General features: G+C 38.1%; 1 protein-coding gene across 2 annotated transcripts in view; it reads right to left on the bottom strand.

The window, feature by feature from the left end:
- Positions 1-20,448, bottom strand: part of LOC130912816 (solute carrier family 2, facilitated glucose transporter member 11-like) — a 42,948-nt gene extending 22,500 nt beyond the window's left edge. The window contains exons 1-4 of one of the 2 annotated variants that reach the window (XM_057830884.1): positions 20,259-20,448; positions 8,585-8,683; positions 2,463-2,623; positions 7-131 (exon numbers count right to left, since the gene is read on the bottom strand). In XM_057830884.1, the coding sequence (XP_057686867.1) occupies positions 7-131; positions 2,463-2,623; positions 8,585-8,683; positions 20,259-20,303 (430 nt within the window). In that variant the 5' untranslated portion in view covers positions 20,304-20,448. Of the gene's footprint in view, positions 1-6; positions 132-2,462; positions 2,624-8,584; positions 8,684-8,891; positions 9,033-20,258 lie in introns of those variants that run through there. The other variant, XM_057830883.1, reaches the window with a different exon arrangement.
- Between the last annotated feature and the right edge of the window lie 6,785 nt (positions 20,449-27,233).

Here is a 27,233-nt window from a genome sequence, read left to right on the forward strand (position 1 = left end):
ATTTACCTGCATTTAATCCGATGAGAAGACGTCCGATGATGAGTAGTTCATATAGTCCTGTTGGGTAACTCAGACCCATCGTCATGGCAGCCAACATGGCAAGAACATTATTGACCAACAATGTCCCTTTCCTGCAATAAATAAATACAAAACAATCAAAAGTGAACATTATCTGACTAGTGAGGCCCAATACATTTAAACAGCTTTAGCAGGAAGAACAAATTAATGGTATCCTTTTACAGTGGTGGAATAAATTATTCAAAAAAATCATACAATGTTGATTTCTGGATTTTTTTAATTTTTTTTTTAGATTGGAGAGGCATCTATGATTGAAATCTCAGACCTTTACCTATTTGGGGGGTGAACTTGCAAAATCACAAGGGGTGCAAATACTTCTGCTCCTCACTGTATATTAGGGTTGCAACTAACGATTATTTTCATAATCGATTAACCGGACAGATTAAATGAACAATTAATCAATTAATTGGATAAATGTCACTTTTTTCAATGACCTGCACAATTTGCCTTGAAGTTGTTTTAGCAATGTTATAAGTAACAACCTGATCATATATATATATATATATATATATATATATATATATATTATGTATCGAGAGATTTTGAGTGAAAATTTCCTTCCATCAGCAAAGGCATTGAAGATGAGACGTGGTTGGGTCTTTCAGCATGACAATGATCCCAAACACACAGCCAGGGCAATGAAGGAGTGGCTTCATAAGAAGCATTTCAAGGTCCGAGAGTGGCCTGGCCAGTCTCCAGATCTCAACCCCATAGAAAATCTGTGGAGGGAGTTGAAAGTCTGTCTTGCCCAACGACAGCCCCAAAACATCACTGCTCTAGAGGAGATCCGCATGGAGGAATGGGCCAAAATACCAGCAACAGTGTGTGACCAGCTGGTGAAGAGTTACAGAAAACATTTGGCCTCCGTTATTGTCAACAAAGGGCTTTAAAAATCAAACAAAGTGATTTTCAGTTTTTTTCCCACATTCTGTCTCTCATGGTTGAGGTTTACCGATGTTGACAATTACAGGCCTTTGTAATATTTTCCATATATATATATATATATATATATATATATATATATATATATATATATATATATATATATATATATATATATATTAGGGGTGTCAAACGATTAAAATTTTTAATCGAGTTAATTACAGCTTAAAAATTAATTAATCATAATTAATCGTAATTAATCGCAATTCAAACCATCTATAAAATATGCCATATTTTTCTGTAAATTATTGTTGGAATGGAATGATAAGACACAAGGCGGATATATACATACAAAATACTGTACATAAGTACTGTATTTGTTTATTGTAACAATAAATCCACAAATGGCATTAATAACATTCTTTCTGTTAAAGTGATCCACGGATAGAAAGACTTGTAGTTTTTAAAAGACAAATGTTATAGTTACAATTTATAGTAATTTTATATTAAAACCCCTCTTCATGTTTTCGTTTTAATAAAATTTGTAAAATTTTCAATCAAAAGTAGAGTTAATATAATAATAATAAGAATGAAAATAACAATAATTAGAATAGAGTGACCAAAGTCTTAGTAAGTCTTACGTGTATTTTGCATAGCTATTTTGATATGGAATGCCAGTTCATTTTGCATTGTTGTTTAACTTTGAGAATAGGGCCTCATTACTATAGACTGAAGTGCTTCTCTTTTTGTGAACATTATTTTTTTTGAGACGGATAGAAATATTATTTTTGTTGTGCTTTCACTAAACGATACTTATGTTTGTTGTGAAGGAGAAGCTTATGCCAATAAACGGCGCGGTCCAAAGAATGCCTGTGTCCACTCGCCTTTACTGTATAACATATATCAGTACATATCTTACCCAAAATACAACAAGAGACACATAATTGCCACTAAAATAAAGAAAACTTACCGAAATATGTGTGGAGCACAAATAGCAATTTGCATTGCATTGTGCATACAGCATAAACATCTCACAACTACTAATTCTCCCACGTTTAGAAGAAATAATATTAGTATGGAATGCCGCTGCCCCCAAGCAGCCAGTGGCATTCTCTTCACTCTTAATGTTCCTAAACGGCCTCATTGTAATCTGTTTAAGGCAATGTGCGAGCTGGTCATTCAGTGCATGCGTTAATTGCGTCAAATATTTTAACATGATTAATTAAAAAAATTAATTAACGGCCGTTAACGCGATAATTTTGACAGCTCTAATATATATATATATATATATATACATACAGTATATTTATAAAGATAAAATACTTTTACTTTTTACTTGTAAATTTTAAAGCAATTACTGTACTTTATACTTTTACTTAAGTATTTTTTTTCACCTGTATCTGCACTTTTACTTGAGTAAAAGAGTCAGTACTTCATCCATCACTGCACTTTTATGATGAATACAAGTAAGCAACAACAACAACAACAAAAATATACTGTACCTTCCCAGCTTTATAGACAGCGTTCCCCCAACTGACACTCCTATTAGCCCTCCAAGGGTAAACACAGACACAATAGTTGACCACATTAAAGTGAGAACTCCAGACGAAACGTGAATTTGGTAGCGCTCGATCCAAGTTTGGTTGATGAAATCTTGCACATACTGCAAACATGAAAAGAGACAAAAGCTTAGAACAAATTTACAAAAAACAGATCAACAATCAACACTCAAAAAAGAAACGTGCATTATTTTAACTTATAATAGGTGGCTTTCATTGTATGTGCACATTAGGTTTGTGTTTTTACAAATTACTGAACCCATTGCTGTATTTACCATCAGAGGTGGGTATAGTAGCCGAATATTTTAATCAAGTAAGAATAGCATTACTTCAAAATAGTATTACTCAAGTAAAAGTTAAAGAAGTCATTCAAAAAATGTACTCAAGTACAAGTAAAAAAGTATTTGGTGAAAAGAATACTCAAGTAATGAGTAACATTGTGGGTAACTGCTTAAATTTTTGTTTGATTTAAAAAAAAAAATTGTATAATGGTATTTTTTTCCCTCAACACAAAGTTATCAATAGGAACTGTTGTTATAATGACACTGTACAATAATCCATTACAAAGCCACATTAAGCCAAAGAAATACAAAACAAAACAAAAACCCATTGAATTCCGCCGAGAGGAAAAAATTGACAAAAATGAAGCATTATTCGTCCACAGAGCATGAGTACCCTCTAGTGGAGAAAACAGTTCCTAGTTTTAAAAGTGAATAACGTATTGGTCGGAATATAAGACGGCCCTGATTATAAGACAACCCCCTCTTTTTCAAGACTCAAGTTTGAAAAAAGACTTTTTGAACACCAAATTAATTTTTAAACAGAAAATAATTACAGTACATCCGAAACAAATGATTATAACAATATATTTGAGAGAAAAAGCATGTTATTTTGCCTCATTCAAATCTTAATATCTGAACATTTAAATATGTAAACTAAAGTGCAATCACATTCGTACATGAATGGCTTCTGGTTTTTGAAATGTAAATAAACCGATCTATTGTGATAAAACAACAAAATTGCAATAACTGCATTAACCATCAAAGTGAACTGTAACTGTAGTCTTTAAACAAATCTGAATAAGGACAAACATTTCAATAAAATAATGCAAACAGGTTAAATTTGAGAGTAGCTGAGATCAGTCGTGACAGAACATCGCTTCAATGATATCTGGCGCCATCTAGCGTCGTGAATGGGGAGAGTAGCTGAGATCTGTAATGACAGAACATCGCTTCAATAATATCTGGCGCCATCTAGCGTCGTTAATTGGTATAATGTCTAGACTGCGAATGTATGACGACCCCCTCTTTTTCAGTCTTATTTCAATGCAAAAAACACCGTCTTATATTCGGGCCAATACGGTAGTTCCTTCATAATTTCTATTCTTTTGAAATTAAAAAGGATCATATCTTCATTTTTCTGTGGTCAGTCGGCACCAAATAAAAACTGGGAGAGAGTTTAAAGGTCATTCGAGTCATGTTGATGTCACGGCAAGGTGAGGGTTGACCTGTCTAGGTCTATTGCATACCTGTCAAGTTGTACGGTTTCGGCCTAATTTGTACAAGTGAGCGCTGATTTTTAAATGTCGTAGGTTCAAAATCTGTACATTTTTCAGCACTACGTTTTTTTTTCTCCGTTCGGATTTTGTCACCGTTTCGGCAACGAGACAATGTGCGTTACTATGTTGGTTGAATGACGCGAGAAAAGTCAGAGACACGGAGAAAGAAGAGCGGGAGTGGAAAAGGGGGAGTTGTGACGCCCTTGCAAACGCGATACTAGGCTAGGTGGCTCCAATAATACCTGACTGTAGCTCACAGCCCACATGATGCTATGCTAGATATCACATGTACAGAATATGAATTAGATGCGAAATGATACACTTGCTGGCGAGGGTAAACAGCCGCCATTTTAAAGCAGTAGACTTCTCAGAAAGGCTCTGTTTTAGTGAACCTTCCTAGCGGACCTAAGTAACCTTTTATCTAAAATACTCCTAAATTGGCAAAATCTTGACTTGAATCTATCTTTAAATGAGGAAACAGTTTTAAAACTTTCACATGTCAAAAGTAGACAGAAGGGAACCAATGCAAAAACGGTAGCAATTTTAACAACTTTAACGGTTGAATCACAACATTAAATGACTTCCAAACATAACAAAGGTTACTATGTTTTTTGTTTTTGTTTTTTTTTTTAAATGAAAAAAATAAAATAAAATAAAGGTAACACCAGTTACTTTGCCAAGTAACTAATTACTCATACATTCAGGTTACTGAGTTACTAACTCAATTACTTTTTGTGAGAAGTAATTTGTAACTGTAATTAATTACTTTTTTAAAAGTAAGATTAACAACACTGGTCATAAAGATGAAGTCTGCAGAATGAAAATTGACGAAAGCGGAGATTTTATTCTGCCAATCTGTTGCTGAACACAATTTGCCTATAGTTGATCACTTCTCTACGGTACGGAGCCCTACGGAAAAATGTAGACGGCCACCAAAGAAAATGTGCAATAGTTACCTTTTAAAACCCCTTTGTTCGCCGAGGGCAAAAGGTGCAGGTGCTTGCTCGGTCAGTCCCTCGGCGTTTGGAGTCCCCGCCAAACATTGGTGACTACAGTTTCCGGGTCATTGCTAAACTTTGGGTAGATTATTAATCTGTGGGTACAGTTTAGTAATCTGTGGGTACAAATTAGTAAACTGTGGTTACAGTTTAGTAATCTACAGATTAGTAAACTGTGGGTACAATTTAGTAAACTGTGGGTACAGATTGGTAAACTGTGGGTACAGATTGCTAAACCGTGGGTACAGTTTAGTAATCTGTGGGTACAGATTAGTAATCTGAGGGTACAGATTAGCTATGATTTTTAAATTTTTTTCTACCCTGGCACCCTGGAGGGCTCCGTACTAAACAAATCTGTGGGTACAGTTTAGTAATCTGTACCCACAGTTTGCTAAACTGTACCCACAGTTTCGTAATCTGTACCCACAGTTTGCTAAACTGTCCCCACAGTTTCGTAATCTGTACCCACAGATTACTAAACTGTACCCACAGATTACTAAACTGTGGGTACATTTTAGTAATCTGTACCCACAGTTTACAAATCTGTACCCACAGATTACTAAACTGTACCCACAGTTTACTAATCTGTTCCCACAGTTTAGCGATGACCCGGAAACAGTTGTCCCCAATGTTTGGCGGGGACTTCAAACGCCGAGGGACCGACCGAGCAAGCACCTGAACGTTTTGCCCTCGGCGAACAAAGGGGTTTTAAAAGGTAACTATCGCACGTTTTCTTTGGTAGCAAACACAACATGCCATATTGATGACACCTGAAAGTGAGATTTTAGACGGCCACCGCAAAACATTGGTGACTACTGTACATTGCTAAACTGTGGGTACAGATTAGTAAACTGTGGGCACAGTTTAGTAATCTGTGGGTACAGATTAGTAATCTGTGGGTACAGATTGCTAAACTGTGGGTAAGGTTTAGTAAACTGTGGGCACAGATTAGTAATCTGTGGGTACAGATTACTAAACTGTGGGTACGGATTAGCTATGATTTTTTTTTTCTACCCTGGCACGCGGGGGGCTCCGTACTTCTCAGAATTAGCAAAAGAAATGTTCCCTGACTCAAAGATTGCATCGGTAAGTTAATTTTATCAATTGACCTTTTTAATTTATAATTGGACACACTGACAAACTACCTTCAAGTCAAACTGAACTGCGAGCTGAAGTGCAGCCATCAAAAGACATGATAGAAATTGCCAAAAGTGCTACATACAATTATAACAAAAGTCACTGTTAAATTTTAGTACTTATGATCTTGCTGAAGATATTGATTGTTCTATGACTGCACCAGGTTATATGTGACAATATTACCAATAAATTCATATTATTTAAAAAATTGAGTTTTAGTTTTGTTTCATATTGCAGGCTATGTAAAACGTTGTAAGATGAGTCACCAATTTGTAAGGGGAGGGCATACGCCATTATTTGTAAGATTGCCAATGGCCTCGGGTTGACAGGTATGTCATTGTCATGTCTCTTCCTGTTTTATTTTGAAGCCTCACCCGCCTGTTTCCACCACTCACCCTTCATGCTGCCTCACCTGCCTCTGATTGTGATGACCTATTGTTCCCACCTGTGCCTCGTTCCTCATGTGTTTAAATTGTTTTTCACTCCCTAGTCTTGTGCCAAAGTGTCTTTGCCCTTAGTTGCCACTACAGCCAGTATCTGTAGCCAAAGATATTCTACATTGTAAGTTTGTTCATAGTGTTCTGTCATAGTCGTTGTTATTTTGTGCCTCATGACTAGCCCTTTGTTGTAGTTGTTTACTCCAGTGCATTTAGCTTGGCTTTCTTGTCTCTCGTTTGTATCATTTTGTTTCATAGCCCGTTATTTTCTCCTTCTGGCGCGCCCTCAGTTTATTTCTGCATCTCACCATTTGTGTTAATACAAGACTGCATTCTGCATCCGAGTCCTCTTCGTTCCGTCCAAGTGTGACAGTTGAGGGCAGCACTCTGTGTCAAATACTTCATTTTTTACGGTGCTTTAATGACGCCATGTGATTGAACAGGCTGGCGTGATCATAAAAACGGAAAGCTTGTGTCTGATTAGTATAACTGAGTCATGTCATTATTGTTACGTCGTCTCATTGGTGAAACTACTCTTGGCATCACTGGCAAAAAAAAAAACAACAAATATGGAGAATAAAGAGAAAATGTAACTGAAGTAGCAGAGTAAGAGTCGTGTTTTTTTGTTCTTCACAAATCTACCCTAGTAAAGGTAAAATGTATGGCTTAGTAAAACTACTCTTAAAAGGTTATTCAAGTATATATAACAGAGTACATGTAACCAGGGGTTAATTTGTGCCGGATCTTGTTTCTAGCTCACTCCCGTATCTCGTGACCAAAACAACAGTAACGTTGCGTGCTTTTCAGGGTGCCTCGGAATACATTATATCAGAATATTACACATAGTTACGGACATTACAGTATAAAATAAAATCTGCATAAATTCATTTACAGAACAAATCCCAAGATTTGCATGTTGTTCATAAAAATTTTACGTCATTTGAAAGAGTCAGAGATTTGTTGATGCACTGAAAAGCTTGACCAATAAATTACGCCCCGACATTTAAAAAATAAATATATATTTTTTTAAATTTGCGGCAAGCAGCCAGGATCAAACGGTATTTGAACATGCCAAAAAGAAGGAAGACTGTTCAAAACGAGTCAAAGCACAAAGAAAAGTCCCACAGCATGGCAAGTGGGCATTTGCGTGTTGTTTTCAGCACCATTTTTTGCGTATGTTCCGGGACCTGTGCCCGTCTCATCATCCCTGCGCTGTCATATGTACTTCTCATTCGGGCACCTTATGATTTACAAATTAAGCTACATGTAACGCGTTACTACACACCTCTGCCTAATAGTTACTTAAAGCAGTTCTCTGTAACCAGGTTTTTGCATAAATACAATGTTTCATTTTTTGAGTGTTGTGACACATTTTGCATGTAAAAGCTTTGAACAGGAATAGGATCAAACGATATTTCAACATGCCAAAAAGACAGTTGCATTGACTGTCTTTTTCCCAAAAAGAAGGAAGATGGTGCAAAACGAGTCAAAAGCACAAAGAAAAATCCCACAGCATGGCAAGTGGGCATTCGCATGTTGTTTTCAGCACCATTTTTTGCGTATGTTCCGGGACCTGTGCCCGTCTCGTCATATGATACCATACCAGGTTTTTGTATAAATACAATATTTCATTTTTTTATTGTTGTTACATATTTTGCATGTAAAAGGTTTGAATAAGAATTGCTTATATTGTTGAAGTTGTTTATTAAGTCTTACTTAAATCATTAGGCATTTTTCATTAAACTACATAACTTAATAGTTACTTAAAGCAGTTGTGTGAAACCACTTGAAACCACCAATTTCTTGCATAAATACAATGTTTCATTTTCAAGTGTGAAACAGATCTGCTAAGAACTGCTCCATTAAACCTCCCAGATACAAATACTCTGATCAGAATTTGAAAAATTACAAATATTTAGTAGAAGACATCATTACCTTGGTCGGTGCATTGATAACAGAGACGTTATATCCATACTGGAAGGTCCCTCCGATGCAAGCGGCAAACATAGCCATTAAAAGGTTTATGTTTGGGATCTGACAACAAAAGAAAATGTAAAATAAATAGAATTTAAAAATTGTAATAATAAAAAAAAAACATTTCAATAAGAAAGAAAAGCTCAAAATAAATCAACATCACAATATTAACTTTTCATGATTTTTTTTCCAAAACGCATCCTATGTTTTTCCTCAGCTTAATCTTAATAATTCACCCTAGCATAATTTAACACAATACTTAACATACCTTTAAAGCCTGCTTTGTTTCCTTGGGTTCTTTAATTAACAAAGGGGTATATTCATAGTCATTGTCCCAATTTTCTCTCGACATCTTTGCGTACGCTGCGGTGCAATAATAGTGTCCAAAGTGTCTGCTGCGTACCGAGCGTCCTCCTCATGAAGACTGAGCTCGAATCTAACAAGGGGGCTGGTTTTAAACTTCAACAACACAGAGTCCTTGTGCCCACTGCGAGCGAAGCATGTGAAGAATCAACGAATCTTCCCACTTCCCACAAGATGTCTCGCATTAGGCCGTGAAATGTGGATGCAGGGGAGATGACATTTCTCAAAAGGATTGTCTCAATTAAACCGAAAATAATCATTTTATAGTACAATTTACACTGCAGAATTTTTCTCAGGAAAGACAACTATTATATTAATTGTTCTTGTGTTATAACATCTGTGTGAGTCATCATATAATGTATGATCAGTAACATGTGAAGTTGTAGTCAAGCAACCATTCCAGTTCTAACAGTATGACCATCCCATTTGTGCACAAGGACATTTCATTTAAAACTGCTGTGGAATTTCAGAAAGAAAAAAGATGACAGTCACATGAACAGATTTCAGAATGATATCAAAAGCAACCACTCGCGTGTCATTCAAAACATTCCAATTCTTTCAGATGCGAGACTATGACAGGATGCCACGATGGATGTTTCATTCAAATATGAAGTAAAATTCCAAAATGTGTAAATATAGCAGTCATTGACTGAAAATGGGTTATTTTATAGTCATTAAATTAATCAGCATGTTTTCACTTATTCGGTTTGGGCATGTTGTTTATAATTGAGGTCTCATGCACACACAGTACTTAGGAGTAATGCTGCAACGATTAATCGATTAACACGAGTATTCGATTAGAAAAAAAGATTCGAATTAAATTTTGCTGCTTCGAGTATTCGTTTAATTAAAGTGGCATTGTAAAGGTTTATTTTGAAAGTGTTTGAATTTAGTGATTTGGATGGATACACTTCCCTCTAGTCTGCCTCATTTCACAGAGCTGAATCCAGCTGCTCCATGTTAAGACAAACATAAGCCAAGTTTTTGTTTGAGCTAATGTTTTTTTCAATGCATTCGTAATTTATAGGTTAGCAGTTTTTTTGCGTTTGAACAATTGTTAAGAGCATTGTTTAAAAAAAACAACGTTACAGTTTTATAGCATTTAAGCTAGTGGACTTTTGCTATGTAAGTTAGCCATTTTTCTTTTGTTGTACATACAGTAGATCCTTTTTTTTATTTTTTTTTATACCATTCGAGGCTCAGCTCAGGTATTTAAATTTTTCATGCTCCCTATCCGATTACTCAATTATTTGAAGTAAATAGTTAATCGATTAATTGACTACCAAAATAATCGATAGTTGCAGCACTACTTACAATTTAGACTAACTTAAAACTTGATTAACTAGAACTTAAAAATAGCATGACACAAATGGAAATTCAGTTGACACACATGGGAAAAACTCCTAACTTTTAAGTGATGTGTGTTATCAGGCATAATGACATTTTTAGGTAGGAAATAAGATTTCTTTTTATAAGATCTAGAAGCTTTTTGAGTGACAGCCGTGAATTTGTTTTTCTTTTTTCTAGTTACATCTGAGATCCAATTGTTAGCTGTTTTCAAAAATGTACATCGAAAATAAAAACATAGTCTGAAAATGGTTCAATATTAGGTGAAATTTCTTGTTTTTCTTGTACATTTATAATTGCTCTTTACATTAAAAAAAAATATGGTCTATCCGATTACTCGATTAATCGATAGAATTTTCAGTCGAATACTCGATTACTAAAATATTCGATAGCTGCAGCCTTACTTAGGAGTATTCTGACTGGGTTAAAATAACAATAAATTAACTACAGCTATTTTATGCAGAACATCATCGACCCAGTGACGACCCATCTTCAGCTTTCAGGCAGAGGGCAACAGATTTTGATTTAAAATGTCCTGGTATTTCAAAGCATTCATGATGCCATGCACCCTAACAAGGTTCCCAGGGCCTTTGGAAGCGAAACAGCCCCACAGCATCACTGACCCAACCCCCATACTTCACAGTGGGTATGAGGTGCTTTTCAGCATGCGCATCTTTTGTGGCATGCCAGACCCACTTAGAGTGTTTGTTGCCAAAAAGCTCAATCTTGGTCTCACACAAAAATACACACGGTCCCAGGACACAGAAATGGTTCACCAGACATAAAATCAAGCTCCTCCCATGGCCATCTCAGTCCCCAGACCTTGTTTTGTTGTCAAAAGGGGTTTTTACAAGGTATTAACACCAGGGGTGCTAATAATTGTGACACACATTATTTGATGTCAAATATTGTTTTCTTGATGTGGGATTTTTTCCCCACTGAATGAATGCACTTGTATTGAAGGTTGGATTTTTCTTTTTTTTCCCCATTAAGGTCCCATTGTAATTGAATTAAAAAAAATAAATATTAAAAGCTAAAAAAACACATCTTTTTCAGGGGTGCCAATAATTATGGAGGGCACTGTATGGGTGATTTATATTGTCCTCCCTTATGTTGTAAGGATTGAATAGAACCTACAGTGGGGCAAATGAGTATTTAGTCAACCACTAATTGTGCAAGTTCTCCTACTTGAAAAGATTAGAGAGGCCTGTAATTGTCAACATGGGTAAACCTCAACCATGAGAGACAGAACATGGAAAAAATAAACAGAAAATCACATTGTTTGATTTTTAAAGAATTTATTTCCAAATTACAGTGGGAAATAAGTATTTGGTCACCTACAAACAAGCAGGATTTCTGGCTGTCAAAGAGGTCTAAAGCCTGAGTTATACTCCCGCGTTGCGGTGACGGCGTAGCGACTACGGCGTCATTCGACATTCGATAGTTCTGCGGTGAGGGAACGTGTTGCTCTGTATTTCACCGCCAAGCCACTAGAGGGATGTGGCGTTATGTTTGTACGGTTTTGGGGCATGCTTGTTTACTTCCGCTAGTCGGAGAAAAATAAACAATGCAATATGGAACTCTTGAAAGTAAATATTCTGCTCATCAACACTGAATAAATATTGAACATACAAATGTTGAGGGGCAGGCGACGCAGAAGACGGTTTCGAGGCGGTTTGGCCGACTTTTGATGCCGCACAGAGAGTCGGGTCGAGGGAGCTAGCTGTGGCGGCTAGCTTCAAACTGGCGTCGAGCACTGCGTTCAAGATCTGCAAAGCCCTCCAGCCCGATTTGTTTGCCGTGTCCTACAACCAGCCAGTGGGAAGCCATAGCAGATTTCTGGCGTCCAGGGAACTTCCCAAACTGCGTTGGGAGGCTTGATTTTAAGGTTATCATAAAAAGCACCGAGGCACTCTCAATCAGTGATGATGTATCGTGTGTGTGAACTGTCTGTTATTGAAAATTAAAGATCAAAACAACTTTTTTGACACCAAATCTGTGCTTTATTCTTTATATACTTGAAGTGTGACACGTAAATAAGTCACAGACTCACAGCAAACATATGTACACAGTAAATGATGAAGTGCACCAACCAAAAATACGACATAAAGTGATAAAAAGTTGGCAGTTTTTGGCCGACTGGGTCACCGCTTCGTGTGGCCACTCGATTCCGACCACCCACGTCTCGGTGGTTCTTCCATTTATTTATTTTTTCGATTGCCGACCTTGCCATTTGGCAATCACAATAATAATTTCTTGACGAGACTTGCTCTTCGATGATACTCCCGTCGGCTTGGTCCATTTTTGCGAGTAGAAAACAATGTTTGATTCTATTGTACAATGGCGGTGTTTTCGCGGTAAACCGGAAACAACAGTCTGAGCGGACCAATCACAGTCCGTTTTCGCTACGTCATACGCGTCTACGCGACGCGAAGGTTACAAAAATCGAGAGGTGCGCGTCAGGCTACGGCGTAGGGTCGTAACTCGATTCTTCCTTGACGGCGTAGGTCTGACGCAGAAGTATAAAGGCCCAAGTACACTGCATGCGTGATCGTTGCGGTTCCGGTCTGGTTCAGTGTTGCCTGCGTGCCACGCAGTCCGTCAAAAACAGGCAAATCATACCGGCTGCTGCACAGCTGCGGTCCGCCAACCTCGTCCCCCCCGTGAGCTCTCGCGTGATCGCGCGCGATAATGTGCCATTTAAAACAACGAAAAACACACGGAGTCTATACTCATCAGAGAAGCAGAGAGAGAGAGAGCACATATTTTCTTTGCATATTGATATTTTAGTTAATCTGGAATTAAGAGACAGACATGACTGCATCATGATGAGATCAGGACAGAAAAACACACATAATAGGACACCTTGCAGCTTCCTTTTTTATATTGTCCTTATAGAAAGGATCTGCTGCATCATAAATGATTTTGTGGGTTTCCACCTCCATGATGAAGCGCTCATCATCCATCTTCGCTCGTGTTTAAACCGTGATTAGGCCCCTGGGTTGTTACGTCCAGGCCCAGCTCCGCCCATTTTGCCGGATGCGTGTCCGGCAAAAATAGAAAATAGCCTATACCATCCGGCGGGCATGCGGCACGCCGGAGGTGGTTCGCAGTCAAGCCGGAGCACTGACGCGGCCGGTATACGTTGAACAATAGGATATAATGGGAACGGATTGGCTCCGGCGGTATTTTTTACCGGAGTCGGACCGGAAACGCAACGATCACGCATGCAGTGTACTTGGGCCTTAACTCAGGCTTAACTTCTTCTAACGAGGTCTAACGAGGCTCCACTCGTTCCTTGTATTAATGGCACCTGTTTTAACTCATTATCGGTATAAAAGACACCTGTCCACAACCTCAGTCAGTCAGTCAACACTCCAAATTCCACTATGGCCAAGACCAAAGAGCTGTCGAAGGACACCAGAGACTAAATTGTAGACCTGCACCAGGCTGGGAAGACTGAATCTGCAATAGGTAAAACGCTTAGTGTAAAGAAATCAACTGTGGGAGCAGTTATTAGAAAATGGAAGACATACAAGACCACTCCACTGATAATCTCCCTCAATCTGGGGCTCCATGCAAGATCTCACCCCATGGCGTCAAAATGATAACAAGAACGGTGAGCAAAAATCCCAGACCCACACGGGGGGGCCTAGTGAATGACCTACAGAGAGCTGGGGCCACAGTAACAAAGGCCACTATCAGTAACACAATGCGCCGCCAGGGACTCGAACCCTGCACTGCCAGACGTGTCCCCCTGCTAAAGCCAGTACACATCCAGGCCCGTCTGCGGTTCGCTAGAGAGCATTTGGATGATCCAGAACAGGACTGGGAGAATGTGTTATGGTCAGATGAAATCAAAATAGAACGTTTTGGTAGAAACACAGGTTCTCGTGTTTGGAGGAGGAAGAATACTGAATTGCATCCGAAGAACTCCATACCCACTGTGAAGCATGGGGGTGGAAACATCATGCTTTGGGGCTGTTTTTCTGCAAAAGGAGCAGGACTGATCTGTGTAAAGGAAAGAATGAATGGGGCCATGTATCGAGAGACTTTGAGTGAAAATCTCCTTCCATCAGCAAGGGCATTGAAGATGAGACGTGGCTGGGTCTTTCAGCTTGAAAATGATCCCAAATACACAGCCAGGGCAACAAAGAAGTGGCTTCGTAAGAAGCATTTCAAGGTCCTAGAGTGGCCTAGCCAGTCCCCAGATCTCAACCCCATCGAAAATCTGTGGATGGAGTTGAAAGTCCGTGTTGCCCAACAACAGCCCCAAAACATCACTGCTCTAGAGGAGATCCGCATGGAGGAAGGGGCCGAAATACCAGCAACAGTGTGTGAAAAGCTTGTGAAGAGTTACAGAAAACGTTTAGCCTTCGTTATTGCCAACAAAGGGGACATAACATTTGAGATTTCATATTGAGATGAACTTTTGGTATTGACCAAAAATTTATTTTCCACCATGATTTGCAAATAAATTCTTTAAAAATCAAACAATGTGATTTTCTGGGTTTTTTCCCCCCCACATTCTGTCTCTCATGGTTGAGGTTTACCCATGTTGACAATTAAAGGCCTCTCTAATATTTTCAAGTAGGAGAACTTGCACAATTAGTGGTTGACTAAACACTTATTTGCCCCACTGTACCATTATTAGGTCAATTGTTTTCATTATGTTCAGACTTACATTCATCCCTTTTCACCTGCTGAATTTGCAGGTCCACCCCCCCACCCCCCAAACGTACGTTTGATTGGCTGATAACTTGACCCCCGCCCCCTCCTCCATTGCCTTTGAAGAGGAGGGACATTACAAGGTTTTATGTTTTTTTTTTTTTTTTGGCCAGCAGCAGCTGCAGCCACAGCATTTTTTGTAAAGACGTCAATGTTGTGAAGGTGGGGAGCATACCACTAGTTTTCCTACTGAAAGTCCAACCCGTATCAGCGTTAGCTTAACATTAAACTGTGTGAATTTGCTAACCTGCAAAACCTGAGTAGGAAGCTGCTTAGAAGTGTCCTCCTGTATGTATTTTTTCCTGTTAACGTTCATCATAGTGTTTGCTGACCTATAATTTTATAGAAATGCGCAATCGTTTGGAGGTATTTCCTCCTCAGCAGCCACCCTCCGCAAACATGTTTTTCATGTCGGTTGTATCTCCTTATATAAGCCGCAGCCGTCCGTAACTTTTCTGTAGCCGAAGTATTCCTACACAAGCGATTTAGTTTTCCTCGATTGGGGAAAAAGTTCAGTAGTTTCACCTCCTCCAGCCATCATGTAGCACAGCTGACTCACTGACAATTAACAACAACCGGTGGGGAACTGTTGAGCCTTGCAGCTGCAAGCGAGGGATTTCTCCCTGCATTTCTGGGACATAAAAAATAGCTAATACTGTAGGGACAGTATTAAGGAAAATTTTGGCGGTTTTGAAACCGTGACTCTTTCATACCACGGTATACCTTGAAACCGGTGATCGGCATAAACGTATCTGTACCTTTTGGAATTTATCACATTTATGCATAAAATCACCATCAGATTACTTGAGTTAAATATTCTAACGTGATACATTTAAAAAAAAAAAAAAATTACCGCCGTTATCGGGATAAATTTGATAACCCTACCTTAAGCCTAAACTAAAGACTCTGGATGAGTGTAATATATTATGTCTGTAACGTTAAATACAATAAGAAAATGATTAAATTAAGATATAGAGTGTATATATATTAAAAAAAGGCACGGCCGATATTTTTTTGCCGATTCCGATACTTTGAAAATGTCGTGATCGGACCGATGCCGATCGATCGGGACATCTCTATTTTAGGGCTGTCAAAATTATCGCGTCAACGGGCGTTAATTATTTTTTAAAATTAATCACGTTAAAATATTTGACGCAATTAACGCAGATGTCCCGCTCAGACAGATTTAAATGACAGTACAGTGAAACAAGTTTTGCCGCCCTCTGCTGGCGCTTGGGTGCGACTGATTTTATAGGTTTCAGCATTCATGAGCATTGTGTAAATAATTATTGACATCAACAATGGCGGGCTACTAGTTTATTTTTTTATTGAAATTTTTACAAATTTTATTAAAACAAAAACATTAAGGGGGGTTTTAATATAAAATTTCTATAACTTGTACTAACATTTTTCTTTTAAGAACTACAAGTCCCTCTCTCCATGGATCGCTTTAACAGAATGTTAATAATGTTAATGTCAACTTGTTGATTTATTGTTATAATAAATATAGTCCTTATGTACCGTATGTTCAATGCATATATCCATCTTGTGTCTTATCTTTCCATTCCAACAATAATTTACAGAAAAATATGGCATATTTTGTAGATGGTTTGAATTGCGATTAATTGCGATTAATTATGATCAATTAATTTTTAAGCTGTAATTAACTCGATTAGAAATTTTAATCGTTTGACAGCCCTACTCTATTTACAAGCTATCCTCATTAAAATATGAAAAGGTATAAATGTTTGGGTGGTTTTAGTTCAAGCAGATGCTGTGTTTTCATCGGTGTGATTTTGACAAAGATCAGATCTCAGTTGATGGTGATTTTATACAGCAATGTGAGAAATTCCAAAAGGTTGATACTTTTTCATACCTACCTGAATATGTGTGTATTTAGTGGTGCTTAAAGGGTTAATTCCGATTTACGCGGAAATTCGGATTACGTCGCCAGCGTAGGAACGGAACTCGTTCGTAACCCGAGGACTACCTGTTTATCATTATGTGTTAATCAGGGTCGACACATTCAAACAAATACCGTAATTTTCGGACTATAAGCCGCTACCTTTTTCCTTCATTTTGAATTCTGCAGCTTATAGTCCAGTGCGGCTTATTTGAAGATTTATTTGGGTTAATAGGTAACAATTTATTACAAAGCGCCATCATAACATTGTCATAAAACCGTCATTCATACTTATGACATGACAGTATCATGGGCATTACTGAATGCTTATGTTGTGAAGTGACATCCGGCAAATTATGTCAATATCTCAATTTATGTCCAGCTTGGATCTTTTACATCCATTCAAAAGTGAAATAATTTACCGGATATCATTACAGTGCCTTGCAAAAGTATTCGGCCCCATTGAATCTTGCAACCTTTCGCCACATTTCAGGCTTCAAACATAAAGATATGAAATTTAATTTTTTTGTCAAGAATCAACAACAAGTGGGACACAATCGTGAAGTGGAACAACATTTATTGGATAATTAAAACCTTTTTAACAAATAAAAAACTGAAAAGTGGGGCGTGCCATATTATTCGGCCCCTTTACTTTCAGTGCAGCAAACTCACTCCAGAAGTTCAGTGAGGATCTCTGAATGATCCAATGTTGTCCTAAATGACCGATGATGATAAATAGAATCCACCTGTGTGTAATCAAGTCTCCGTATAAATGCACCTGCTCTGTGATAGTCTCAGGATTCTGTTTAAAGTGCAGAGAGCATTATGAAAACCAAGGAACACACCAGGCAGGTCCGAGATACTGTTGTGGAGAAGTTTAAAGCCGGATTTGGATACAAAAAGATTTCCCAAGCTTTAAACATCTCAAGGAGCACTGTGCAAGCCATCATATTGAAATGGAAGGAGCATCAGACCACTGTAAATCTACCAAGACCCGGCCGTCCTTCCAAACTTTCTTCTCAAACAAGGAGAAAACTGATCAGAGATGCAGCCAAGAGGCCCATGATCACTGTGGATGAACTGCAGAGATCTACAGCTGAGGTGGGAGAGTCTGTCCATAGGACAACAATCAGTCGTACACTGCACAAATCTGGCCTTTATGGAAGAGTGGCAAGAAGAAAGTCATTTCTCAAAGATATCCATAAAAAGTCTCGTTTAAAGTTTGCCACAAGCCACCTGGGAGACACACCAAACATGTGGAAGAAGGTGCTCTGGTCAGATGAAACCAAAATTGAACTTTTTGGCCACAATGCAAAACGATATGTTTGGCGTAAAAGCAACACAGCTCATCACCCTGAACACACCATCTCCACTGTCAAACATGGTGGTGGCAGCATCATGGTTTGGGCCTGCTTTTCTTTAGCAGGGACAGGGAAGATGGTTAAAATTGACGGGAAGATGGATGCAGCCAAATACAGGAACATTCTGGAAGAAAACCTGTCGGTATCTGCACAAGACCTGAGACTGGGACGGATATTTATCTTCCAACAGGACAATGATCCAAAACATAAAGCCAAATCTACAATGGAATGGTTCAAAAATAAACGTATCCAGGTGTTAGAATGGCCAAGTCAAAGTCCAGACCTGAATCCAATGGAGAATCTGTAGAAAGAGCTGAAGACTGCTGTTCACAAACACTCTCCATCCAACCTCACTGAGGTCGAGCTGTTTTGCAAGGAAGAATGGGCAAGAATGTCAGTCTCTCGATGTGCAAAACTGATAGAAACATACCCCAAGCGACTTGCAGCTGTAATTGGAGCAAAAGGTGGCGCTACAAAGTATTGACGCAAGGGGGCCGAATAATATTGCACGCCCCACTTTTCAGTTTTTTATTTGTTAAAAAAGTTTAAATTATCCAATAAATTTTATTCCACTTCACGATTGTGTCCCACTTGTTGCTGATTCTTGACAAAAAATTAAAATTTTATATCTTTATGTTTGAAGCCTGAAATGTGGCGAAAGGTTGCAAGGTTCAAGGGGGCCGAATACTTTTGCAAGGCACTGTAAATGACATCTGTTATAAGCGTTCATAAATGCTCATGACAGTGTCATGTCATAATTATGACAGTCTTATGACACCACTGTCTAATAAAATGTTACCAAATGCCATAACTAGCAATTAATGAAACAACTGGAACAGTAACTGAAGAAATTATTAGCACAGGACATGGATTTTGATTGTATATACATCTGTAGCGCTGCAATGCATGCTCGGAGGCATTTTGGACAACAACAGTGTTGACAGCAGGTGGCAGAAGAGGTTGACTGACAGTGATGGCCAAATTAAACTTCTTGAAGCAATGAAGCTTTGCAGCCAATTGGTTCAAAGTAATTGGTATGACGCCGATGTCAAATAAAGTATTACTGGTTAATATCCTTTTTGTGTAAATATCCCATAATACATACATACATACATACATACATACTACAGGACAGCTGCGGCTTATGGTCCAGTGCGGCTTATCTTTGAACAAATGCCGTTTTCAGGCCAAATTTGGTGGGGGGGCGGCTTATAGTCAGGTGCGCCTTATAGTGCGAAAATTAGGGTATTACAAATGGGTTAAGCTAATAAGATAAAAACACCAATTGCTACGTAGCATAGAGGCCAGATGGAAAATGTTTGGTGGACACTCAAACCTGCCAGCACCTCCACTCCTAAATTCATACAAAAGCCAACATTCTGGGATCATATTTTCATGTGTATCTTGAGCATTGCGCAAACAATTCACACTCACTCCAAGACACTTAACTCATTCACGACCAAACATCATGTCGCAAGAAGAATTGTTCTATGGCTACAAGAATTCCGAAGTTACAAAAAGAAAGATTACATTCCTATCTTTCACATTCTCATCCTTTAGTTATGAGCAGTTGAATATCGTGAACGACATTGTTATAAATCTTTGGTATTGAATGAGTTAAAGAGGATGGAGAAACAGACATCAGTCAATATAAAACAATGTTATGTTGTATGAACGCACAACGTTTAATTCCTTGCAGGATTGTGCACATTTGCGTACATTTTTGTTCAGAGATCCACAACAACACGACTGGATTAGGAATTTGTAACAATTAACTCAGCACATTTGTTTGGTGGAAGAACAGGTTTTAGTTGAGAAAATCAAAACATTTCAGTAAGGATGAATTTCATTTCTTTTGTAAAAAAAAAAAAAACAACAACAACCTTCTACTGCATATCTATCATTCAGCAACTACAGACTTGACTTGACTTACCCTTCTTCTTTTTGATGGCACAGGTGGTCCTTCACTGAGCTCCATGATAAAGGACCAAAACCGCTATTAGGTTTGAATTAAGCGTAGAAAACGAATCTTCTCGGAATCAGTCTCGGATGAAAGTCTTGCATAACGGAATTCTCCTGCAAAGTGTAGCATATGATCCCTGCCCAGAGGAGGGGGGAGTGGTCCAGTATCCCCTCAAGTTGCATTCTTGGGGCTTGTGATTTGTGACCTAGATACAAAACACACAAAAAATTGTAAATTTTTTTAAAACTGTAAAGCATTGTCATCAAACTATTCATGCCGTTAGCGATCTGTGCTGCGGATTTTTCGGTAATAAAACAGTTATTTGGATGCCAATTATATTGTTTTATGTTCAGAGAGGAGCTTATAAAAATGATCAATCTGCTGCCAATTATAGGAGGAAAAAAGCAAACTAGAAATGTCCAAGGATAACTGCATATTCTAAAGAACCGCAAAAATCTAAAGAATTCGCGGCGACTGATGACAAGACAAAAACAAAATAGATAATAAAAAATGGTAACCATATTGTTATTCAGTATGACTACTAGAGATGATCGGGTCCGATCACGTCAAATTTCAAAGTATCGGAATCGGCAAAAAAATATCGGACATGCCTTTTTTTGATATATATACATATATATATATATATATCTTTTAATTGAATCGTTTGCTAATTGTATTTAACGTTACAGACATAATGTGTTACTCTCATCCAGAGTAGTGTTGGCTTAAAGTAGGGCTATCAAATTTATTGCGTTAAAGGCAGTAATTAAATTTTTAAAATGAATCACGTTAAATAATTAACGCATGCGCTGCACGTTCCACTCATGCATTGTCGCGTACAATCTATAAAGACGCTGTTTTACCTATAGATAGCGCTAAAAGGCAGCGTATAATGAGTAGAGAAAATTTTGACAGCCTTTGGAACCATATTTTATGTGGCTAAAGCCTTACAATACCTCTCAGCAATTAAGAATAATGTGGGAGGCAATGTGGGGAAGAAAGGTAGTAGTTAATCATTTTCTTAACACCCTATGTTATTCCTCAACGCAGAGAAGATATATCAATTGGTGCCACTACGTACAGTCATGGTTGCACTTCCCATCATGCATTTGGGCAGAAGTTAAATGGCTGCAGTATCATTTACTGAAAGCTCAACAAATACACTAGATGGCAATATTTAGTCACAATACACAAAGTCACATTTATCCTTTAAGAATTACAAGTCTTTCTATCTGTGGATCCCTCTTACAGAAAAAATGTTGCTAACGTAAATGCCATCTTGAGGATTTATTGTCATAATAAACAAATACAGTACTTATGTACTGTATGTTGAATGTATATATTCATCCGAGTTGTATTCATTTTTTTCTTAATGCATTGCCAAAATGTATATGATCGGGAAAAATTATCGGGAATGATTGGAATTGAATCGGGAGCAAAAAAAAAGCAATCGGATCGGGAAATATCGGGATCGGCAGATACTCAAACTAAAACAATCGGGATCGGATCGGGAGCAAAAAAACATGATCGGAACAACCCTAATGATTACCATAATTTTCACACTATAAGGCGGACCAGACTATAAGCTGCCACCCACCAAACTTGACACAAAAACGGCATTTGTTCATAGATAAGCCGCACCGGACTATAAGCCGCAGCTGTCCTCACTGTATTATGGGATATTTACACCAAAAGATATTAACCGGTCACACTTTATTTGACAGCGGCATCATACGACTGTCATAAAACCAATTGAACCACCGTGAAGCTTTGAACCAATTGGCTGCAATTAGGGTTGTTCCGATCATGTTTTTTTGCTCCCGATCCGATCCCGATCGTTTTTGTTTGAATATCTGCCGATCCCGATATTTCCCCATCCGATTGCTTTTTTTTGCTCCCGATTCAATTCCAATCATTCCCGATAATTTTTCCCGATCACATACATTTTGGCAATGCATTAAGAAAAAAATGAATAAAACTCGGACGAACATATACATTCAACATACAGTACATAAGTACTGTATTTGTTTATTATGACAATAAATCCTCAAGATGACATTTACATTATTAACATTCTTTCTATGAGAGGGATCCACGGACAGAAAGACTTGTGACTTTGTATTTTGTGACTAAATATTGTCATCTAGTGTATTTGTTGAGCTTTCAGTAAATTATACTGTAGTCATGCCCAAATGCATGATGGGAAGTGGAATCATGACTGTGCGTAGTGCTACCAATTGATATATCTTCTCTGCGTTGGCAAATAATATAAGGTGTTAAGATAAAGATCAATTGCTACGTTGCTTCCCCACATTGGTTCCCATGATATTTCTAATCGTAGGTAGAGGGATTGTAAGGTTTTAGCCAATTAATAAAAAGGCTCCAAAGGCTGCCAAAATTCACTCTACTGAATTTACGCTGCCTTTTATCTCTCTATATAGGTAAAACGGCGCCATTGCAGATTGAGCGCGACATTGTGTGAGTGGGTCGTGCAGCGCATGCATTGATTGTATTAAATATTTCAACGTGATACATTTTTTAAAAAATTAATTACCGCCGTTATTAGGATAAATTTGATAACCCTACCTCAAGCCTAAACTAAAGACTCTGGAAGAGTGAAACATATTACGTCTGTAACGTTAAATTCAATTAGAAAACGATTTAATGTAGAAAATATATATATATTTAAAAAAAAGGCATGGCCGATATTTTTTTGCCGATTCTGATACTTTGAAAATGACGTTATCGGATCAGGACATCTCTAGCTGCAATGCTTCATTGCTTCAAGAGGCTTCATTTGGCCATTACTGCTCCCTTGGGGGAGACTGTCAACCTCTGCTGCCACCTGCTGTCAACACTGTAGTCGTCCAACATGCCTAGCATGCATTGTAGTGTTACAGTTATAAATAACAATCAAAATTCATTTTTGAGTCAGTTACTGTCCCAGTTGTTTCATTAATTGCTAATTATGGTATTTGGTAACACTTTATTTGACAGCGGCATCATGAGACTGTCATAAGACCAAATGAACCACCACGAAACTTTGAACCAATTAGCTGCAATGCTTCATTGCTTCAAGAAATTCATTTGGCCATTACTGCCTCCTTGGGGGAGACAGTCAACCTCTGCTGACACCTGCTGTCAACACTGTTTTTGCCCAACATGCCTCCTAGCATGAATTGCACCATTACAGATGTAAATAATAATCAAAATCAGGGCCGGCCCAGCCTATACGCAGACTATGCAGCTGCTTAGGGCCCCTGACCACTAGGGGGTCCCAAATCTGGCAATTGTTTAATTTATATTCTATTTTGTTTACTGCAGTTTGCTTTATTTGACTTTTGTGAGTTTTGATACTTGATTACTAGCTTAAAAAAAATAAAAGTTCTTCCTTAACTTCTTTCTTTCCTCTTTTAGAAAAAGGTTTGGCGCTATCTACTGTAAGTACTGACAATCATTTGGGGTGAAAAGTTTGAAGTATGCAGTGCAACGAAATCTGATTACTATACAAAATATGGACATATGGGTTGGATTGCGTGTATGGGTTTCACAGTACACTGTGACGAAATGGTGGGCCAAAAATATGGGCCCCTTTGCATTTTTTTGCTTAGGGTCCCCAAATGGCCTGTGCCGGACCTGATCAAAATTCATCTTCTGTGCTACTTATTTCTTCAGTTACTGTTCCAGTTGTTTCATTAATTGCTAATTATGGTATTCAGTAACACTTTATTTGACAGCGGCATCATGAGACTGTCATAAGACCAAATGAACCACCATGAAACTTTGAACCAATTGGCTGCAATGCTTCATTGCTTCAAGAAGCTTCATTTGGCCATTACTGCCTTCTTGGGGGAGACAGTCAACCTCTGCTGCCACCTGCTGTTAACACTGTTTCCACCTAACATGCCTCCTAGCATGAATTGCAGCATTACAGATGTACTGAAAATAATAATCAAATTGCAGCATTACAGATGTACTGTAAATAATAATTAAAATTCATTTTCTGTGCTAATTATTTCTTCAGTTACTGTTCTAGTTGTTTCATTAATTGCTAATTATGGTATTTGGTAACACTTTATTTGACAGCGGCATCATAAGACTGTCATAAAACCAAATGAGCCACCATGAAGCTCATTTGGCTGCAATGCTTCATTGCTTCAAGAAGCTTCATTTGGCCATTATTGCTCCTTTGGGAGAGACAGTCAACCTCTGCTGCCACCAGCTGTCAACACAGTTATTGTCCAACATGCCTCCTACAATCCAAATTCATTTTCTGAGCTAATTGTTTCTTCAGCTACTGTTCCAGTTGTTTCATTAAGTGGTAATTATGGTTTTTGGTAACATTTTATTTGGCAGCGGCATCGTGACACGTTCTTAAGACCAAATGAACCACCATGAAGCTTTGAACAAATTGGCTGCAATGCTTCATTGCTTCAAGAAGCTTCATTTCGCCATCATTGCTCCCCTCGGGGAGACGGTCAACCTCTGCTGCCACCTGCTGTCAACATTGTTGTCATCCAACATGCCTCCTAGTATGCATTGCAACGACGCTGCAATGCATACTAGGGGGCATGTTGGGATCAACTTGAGCCATTTTCAGCTGCATTTTGTTTAATGATTATTTTTTTATTTAGATTCTTTATCTTTAGTAGAGGTTTTGTTCACTAAAAATGTTCAGCTGTATCAATGTTTGATACACATGTAAATAATAATCAAAATTCATTTTCTGTGCTAATCATTTCTTCAGTTACTGTTCCAGTTGTTTCATTAATTGCTAGTTATGGTATTTGGTGACACTTTATTTGACAGTGGCGCCACATGACCATCATAATTATGACATGACACTGCAATGAGCATTAACGAATGCTTATGACGGATGTAATTTTTTGTTATCCACCAAATTAATTCGATAAGAAAACAGTTATTTGCATGCCAATTATATTGTTGTATTTTCAGAGAGAAGCTTATAAAAATGATGCCAATTATAGGGGGAAAAAATGATCAAACTTAATGGGTGAAGCAAACTAGAAATGTCCACGGATAACTGCATATTCTAAAGAACCACAAGAACCGAAAGAATTTGCGAGAACAAATGACAAGACACAAAATAAGTATTAGAAAATAGAAACTATATTGTAATTCATTATGATTACCATAATTTTCACACTATAAGGCGTACCTGCACATAAGCCGCCACCCACCAAATTTGGCACAAAAACGGCATTTGTTCATATATAAGCCTCACTGTATTATGGAATATTGACACCAAAAGATATTAACCGATGAGGGGGAAAAAAGTAACCGCTTATTGTCGGAAAATTACGGTAACAACAAATAATTAACAAAACAAGAACAAAGCTCTTGACAGGAAAAAATGCAAACAGCATTTGGTAAGGCATTGAAGCAATTGTAAAATATCATCTGGAAATCATTAGCAACATTTCTGGAAGGCAGTGGAATTTCTCAATAATCCCCATAAGCCTTTGGGAGTTTACGTTGGATTCTGCACATGTTTTGAAACTGGAGGTCAACAGGAAACCGTGAGGTGAACTCATGTAAAGACAACAGATAAAGCAAGTTGAAATACTGTACATGTTCAGAAATATGCGAGCGAACAGCATTGCTGTTTCATTTTGAAAAGAGAAAGATGGAAAAAATGTGGTTTTGTCCATGAATATCTTGTTTTACTTAAAGCACTGCTTGTCTGCGTAAAAGGAGAAAAATGACAGGAATCTGAAAATTAATAAGACCAAACATATTGGGTGAACGGCGGTCAGGGCGATATTTCTCACCATTAAGAACCTGATTAATTGATAGGCTTAATGATTAATGCAAGATAAATCTGTACTGACTTATACAGAGGGATGAAAAAAGTATCTGAATCTTTTGGAATTTTTCACATTTCTGCTTAAAATCACCATGAAATGTGATCTGATCTTTGTCCAAATCACACAGATGAATAAAAAAAAAACTGTCTGCTTTAACTAAAACCACCCAAACATTTATAGCTTTTCACATTTTAATGAGGATCACAGGCAAACAGTGACAGAAGGGAGAAAAATAAGTAAGGACACTTAAAGTGCATGTGACACGAAAAAGCATGTTTATTTCATAATAAACGCGGTATTTTATGCTCCTGAATGATATGGACCGCTTGGATGTGTGTGGAAGCCATTGCTATATTTATTTAGTTTTTTGAATCCCGCGCCATGAAAATGAGTGACTTCCGCCTTTGGTCTTGCATTGAGAAGGAGGGCGCTGTGACGTGTACGGTAGAAGACGTCCTCTTCACTATACAGCGTACTGTTGTGTATGAGGACGAAGGATTCAGCTGATTTTGCGGATTAATACGTTTATTTTTCGTATCACGCCAGCCAAACGGCTGCAGAAAAATCATTCTGTATGAGGGAGAGGCGTATGCGCCTTTTTGGAGTTTCAAAAGGTTCCTATTCACCGTGGATATTGGCCAAAACAACCCTTACGACTGTGGGAGCATTGGACTTACGAGGAAGTGAGTAAACATCTTGTTTTGTATTATGTCAAATACGAATACAGCGATTACAAAGTAAACACTACAAACTTTCTTTAAATAAAGGACTACTTACGTTTGATCATTGATAGGCATGTAAAAAGCTCTCTTCGTGCACATTAGCTGCACGGTAGCTGCACAACAACTGCAGCCGCCCTCCTCCGGGGAACGAACTGTAAATTGCTCTCCGCCGGGCGGTTTGCCGATCCGCGAAGACAATCGACAACCCAGTCGTCATGTCAAATAATCCGGGCTAGTTATGTGTGATTTTCCGCTTCGAAGACTTTGAAACATCACTCGGTTTGGGTTAGCATGTCGGCTAGCTGTCACGCCTCTTGGTTTGTTTACATTCTCCGAAGCCGGGGAAGGGAAATGACATATATCCGATTTAGGTGTCATAAAATATCGTTCGGGAG

The sequence above is a fragment of the Corythoichthys intestinalis genome, chromosome 3, assembly GCF_030265065.1.
Source record: "Corythoichthys intestinalis isolate RoL2023-P3 chromosome 3, ASM3026506v1, whole genome shotgun sequence".
NCBI classification, from domain to species: Eukaryota; Metazoa; Chordata; class Actinopteri; order Syngnathiformes; family Syngnathidae; genus Corythoichthys; species Corythoichthys intestinalis.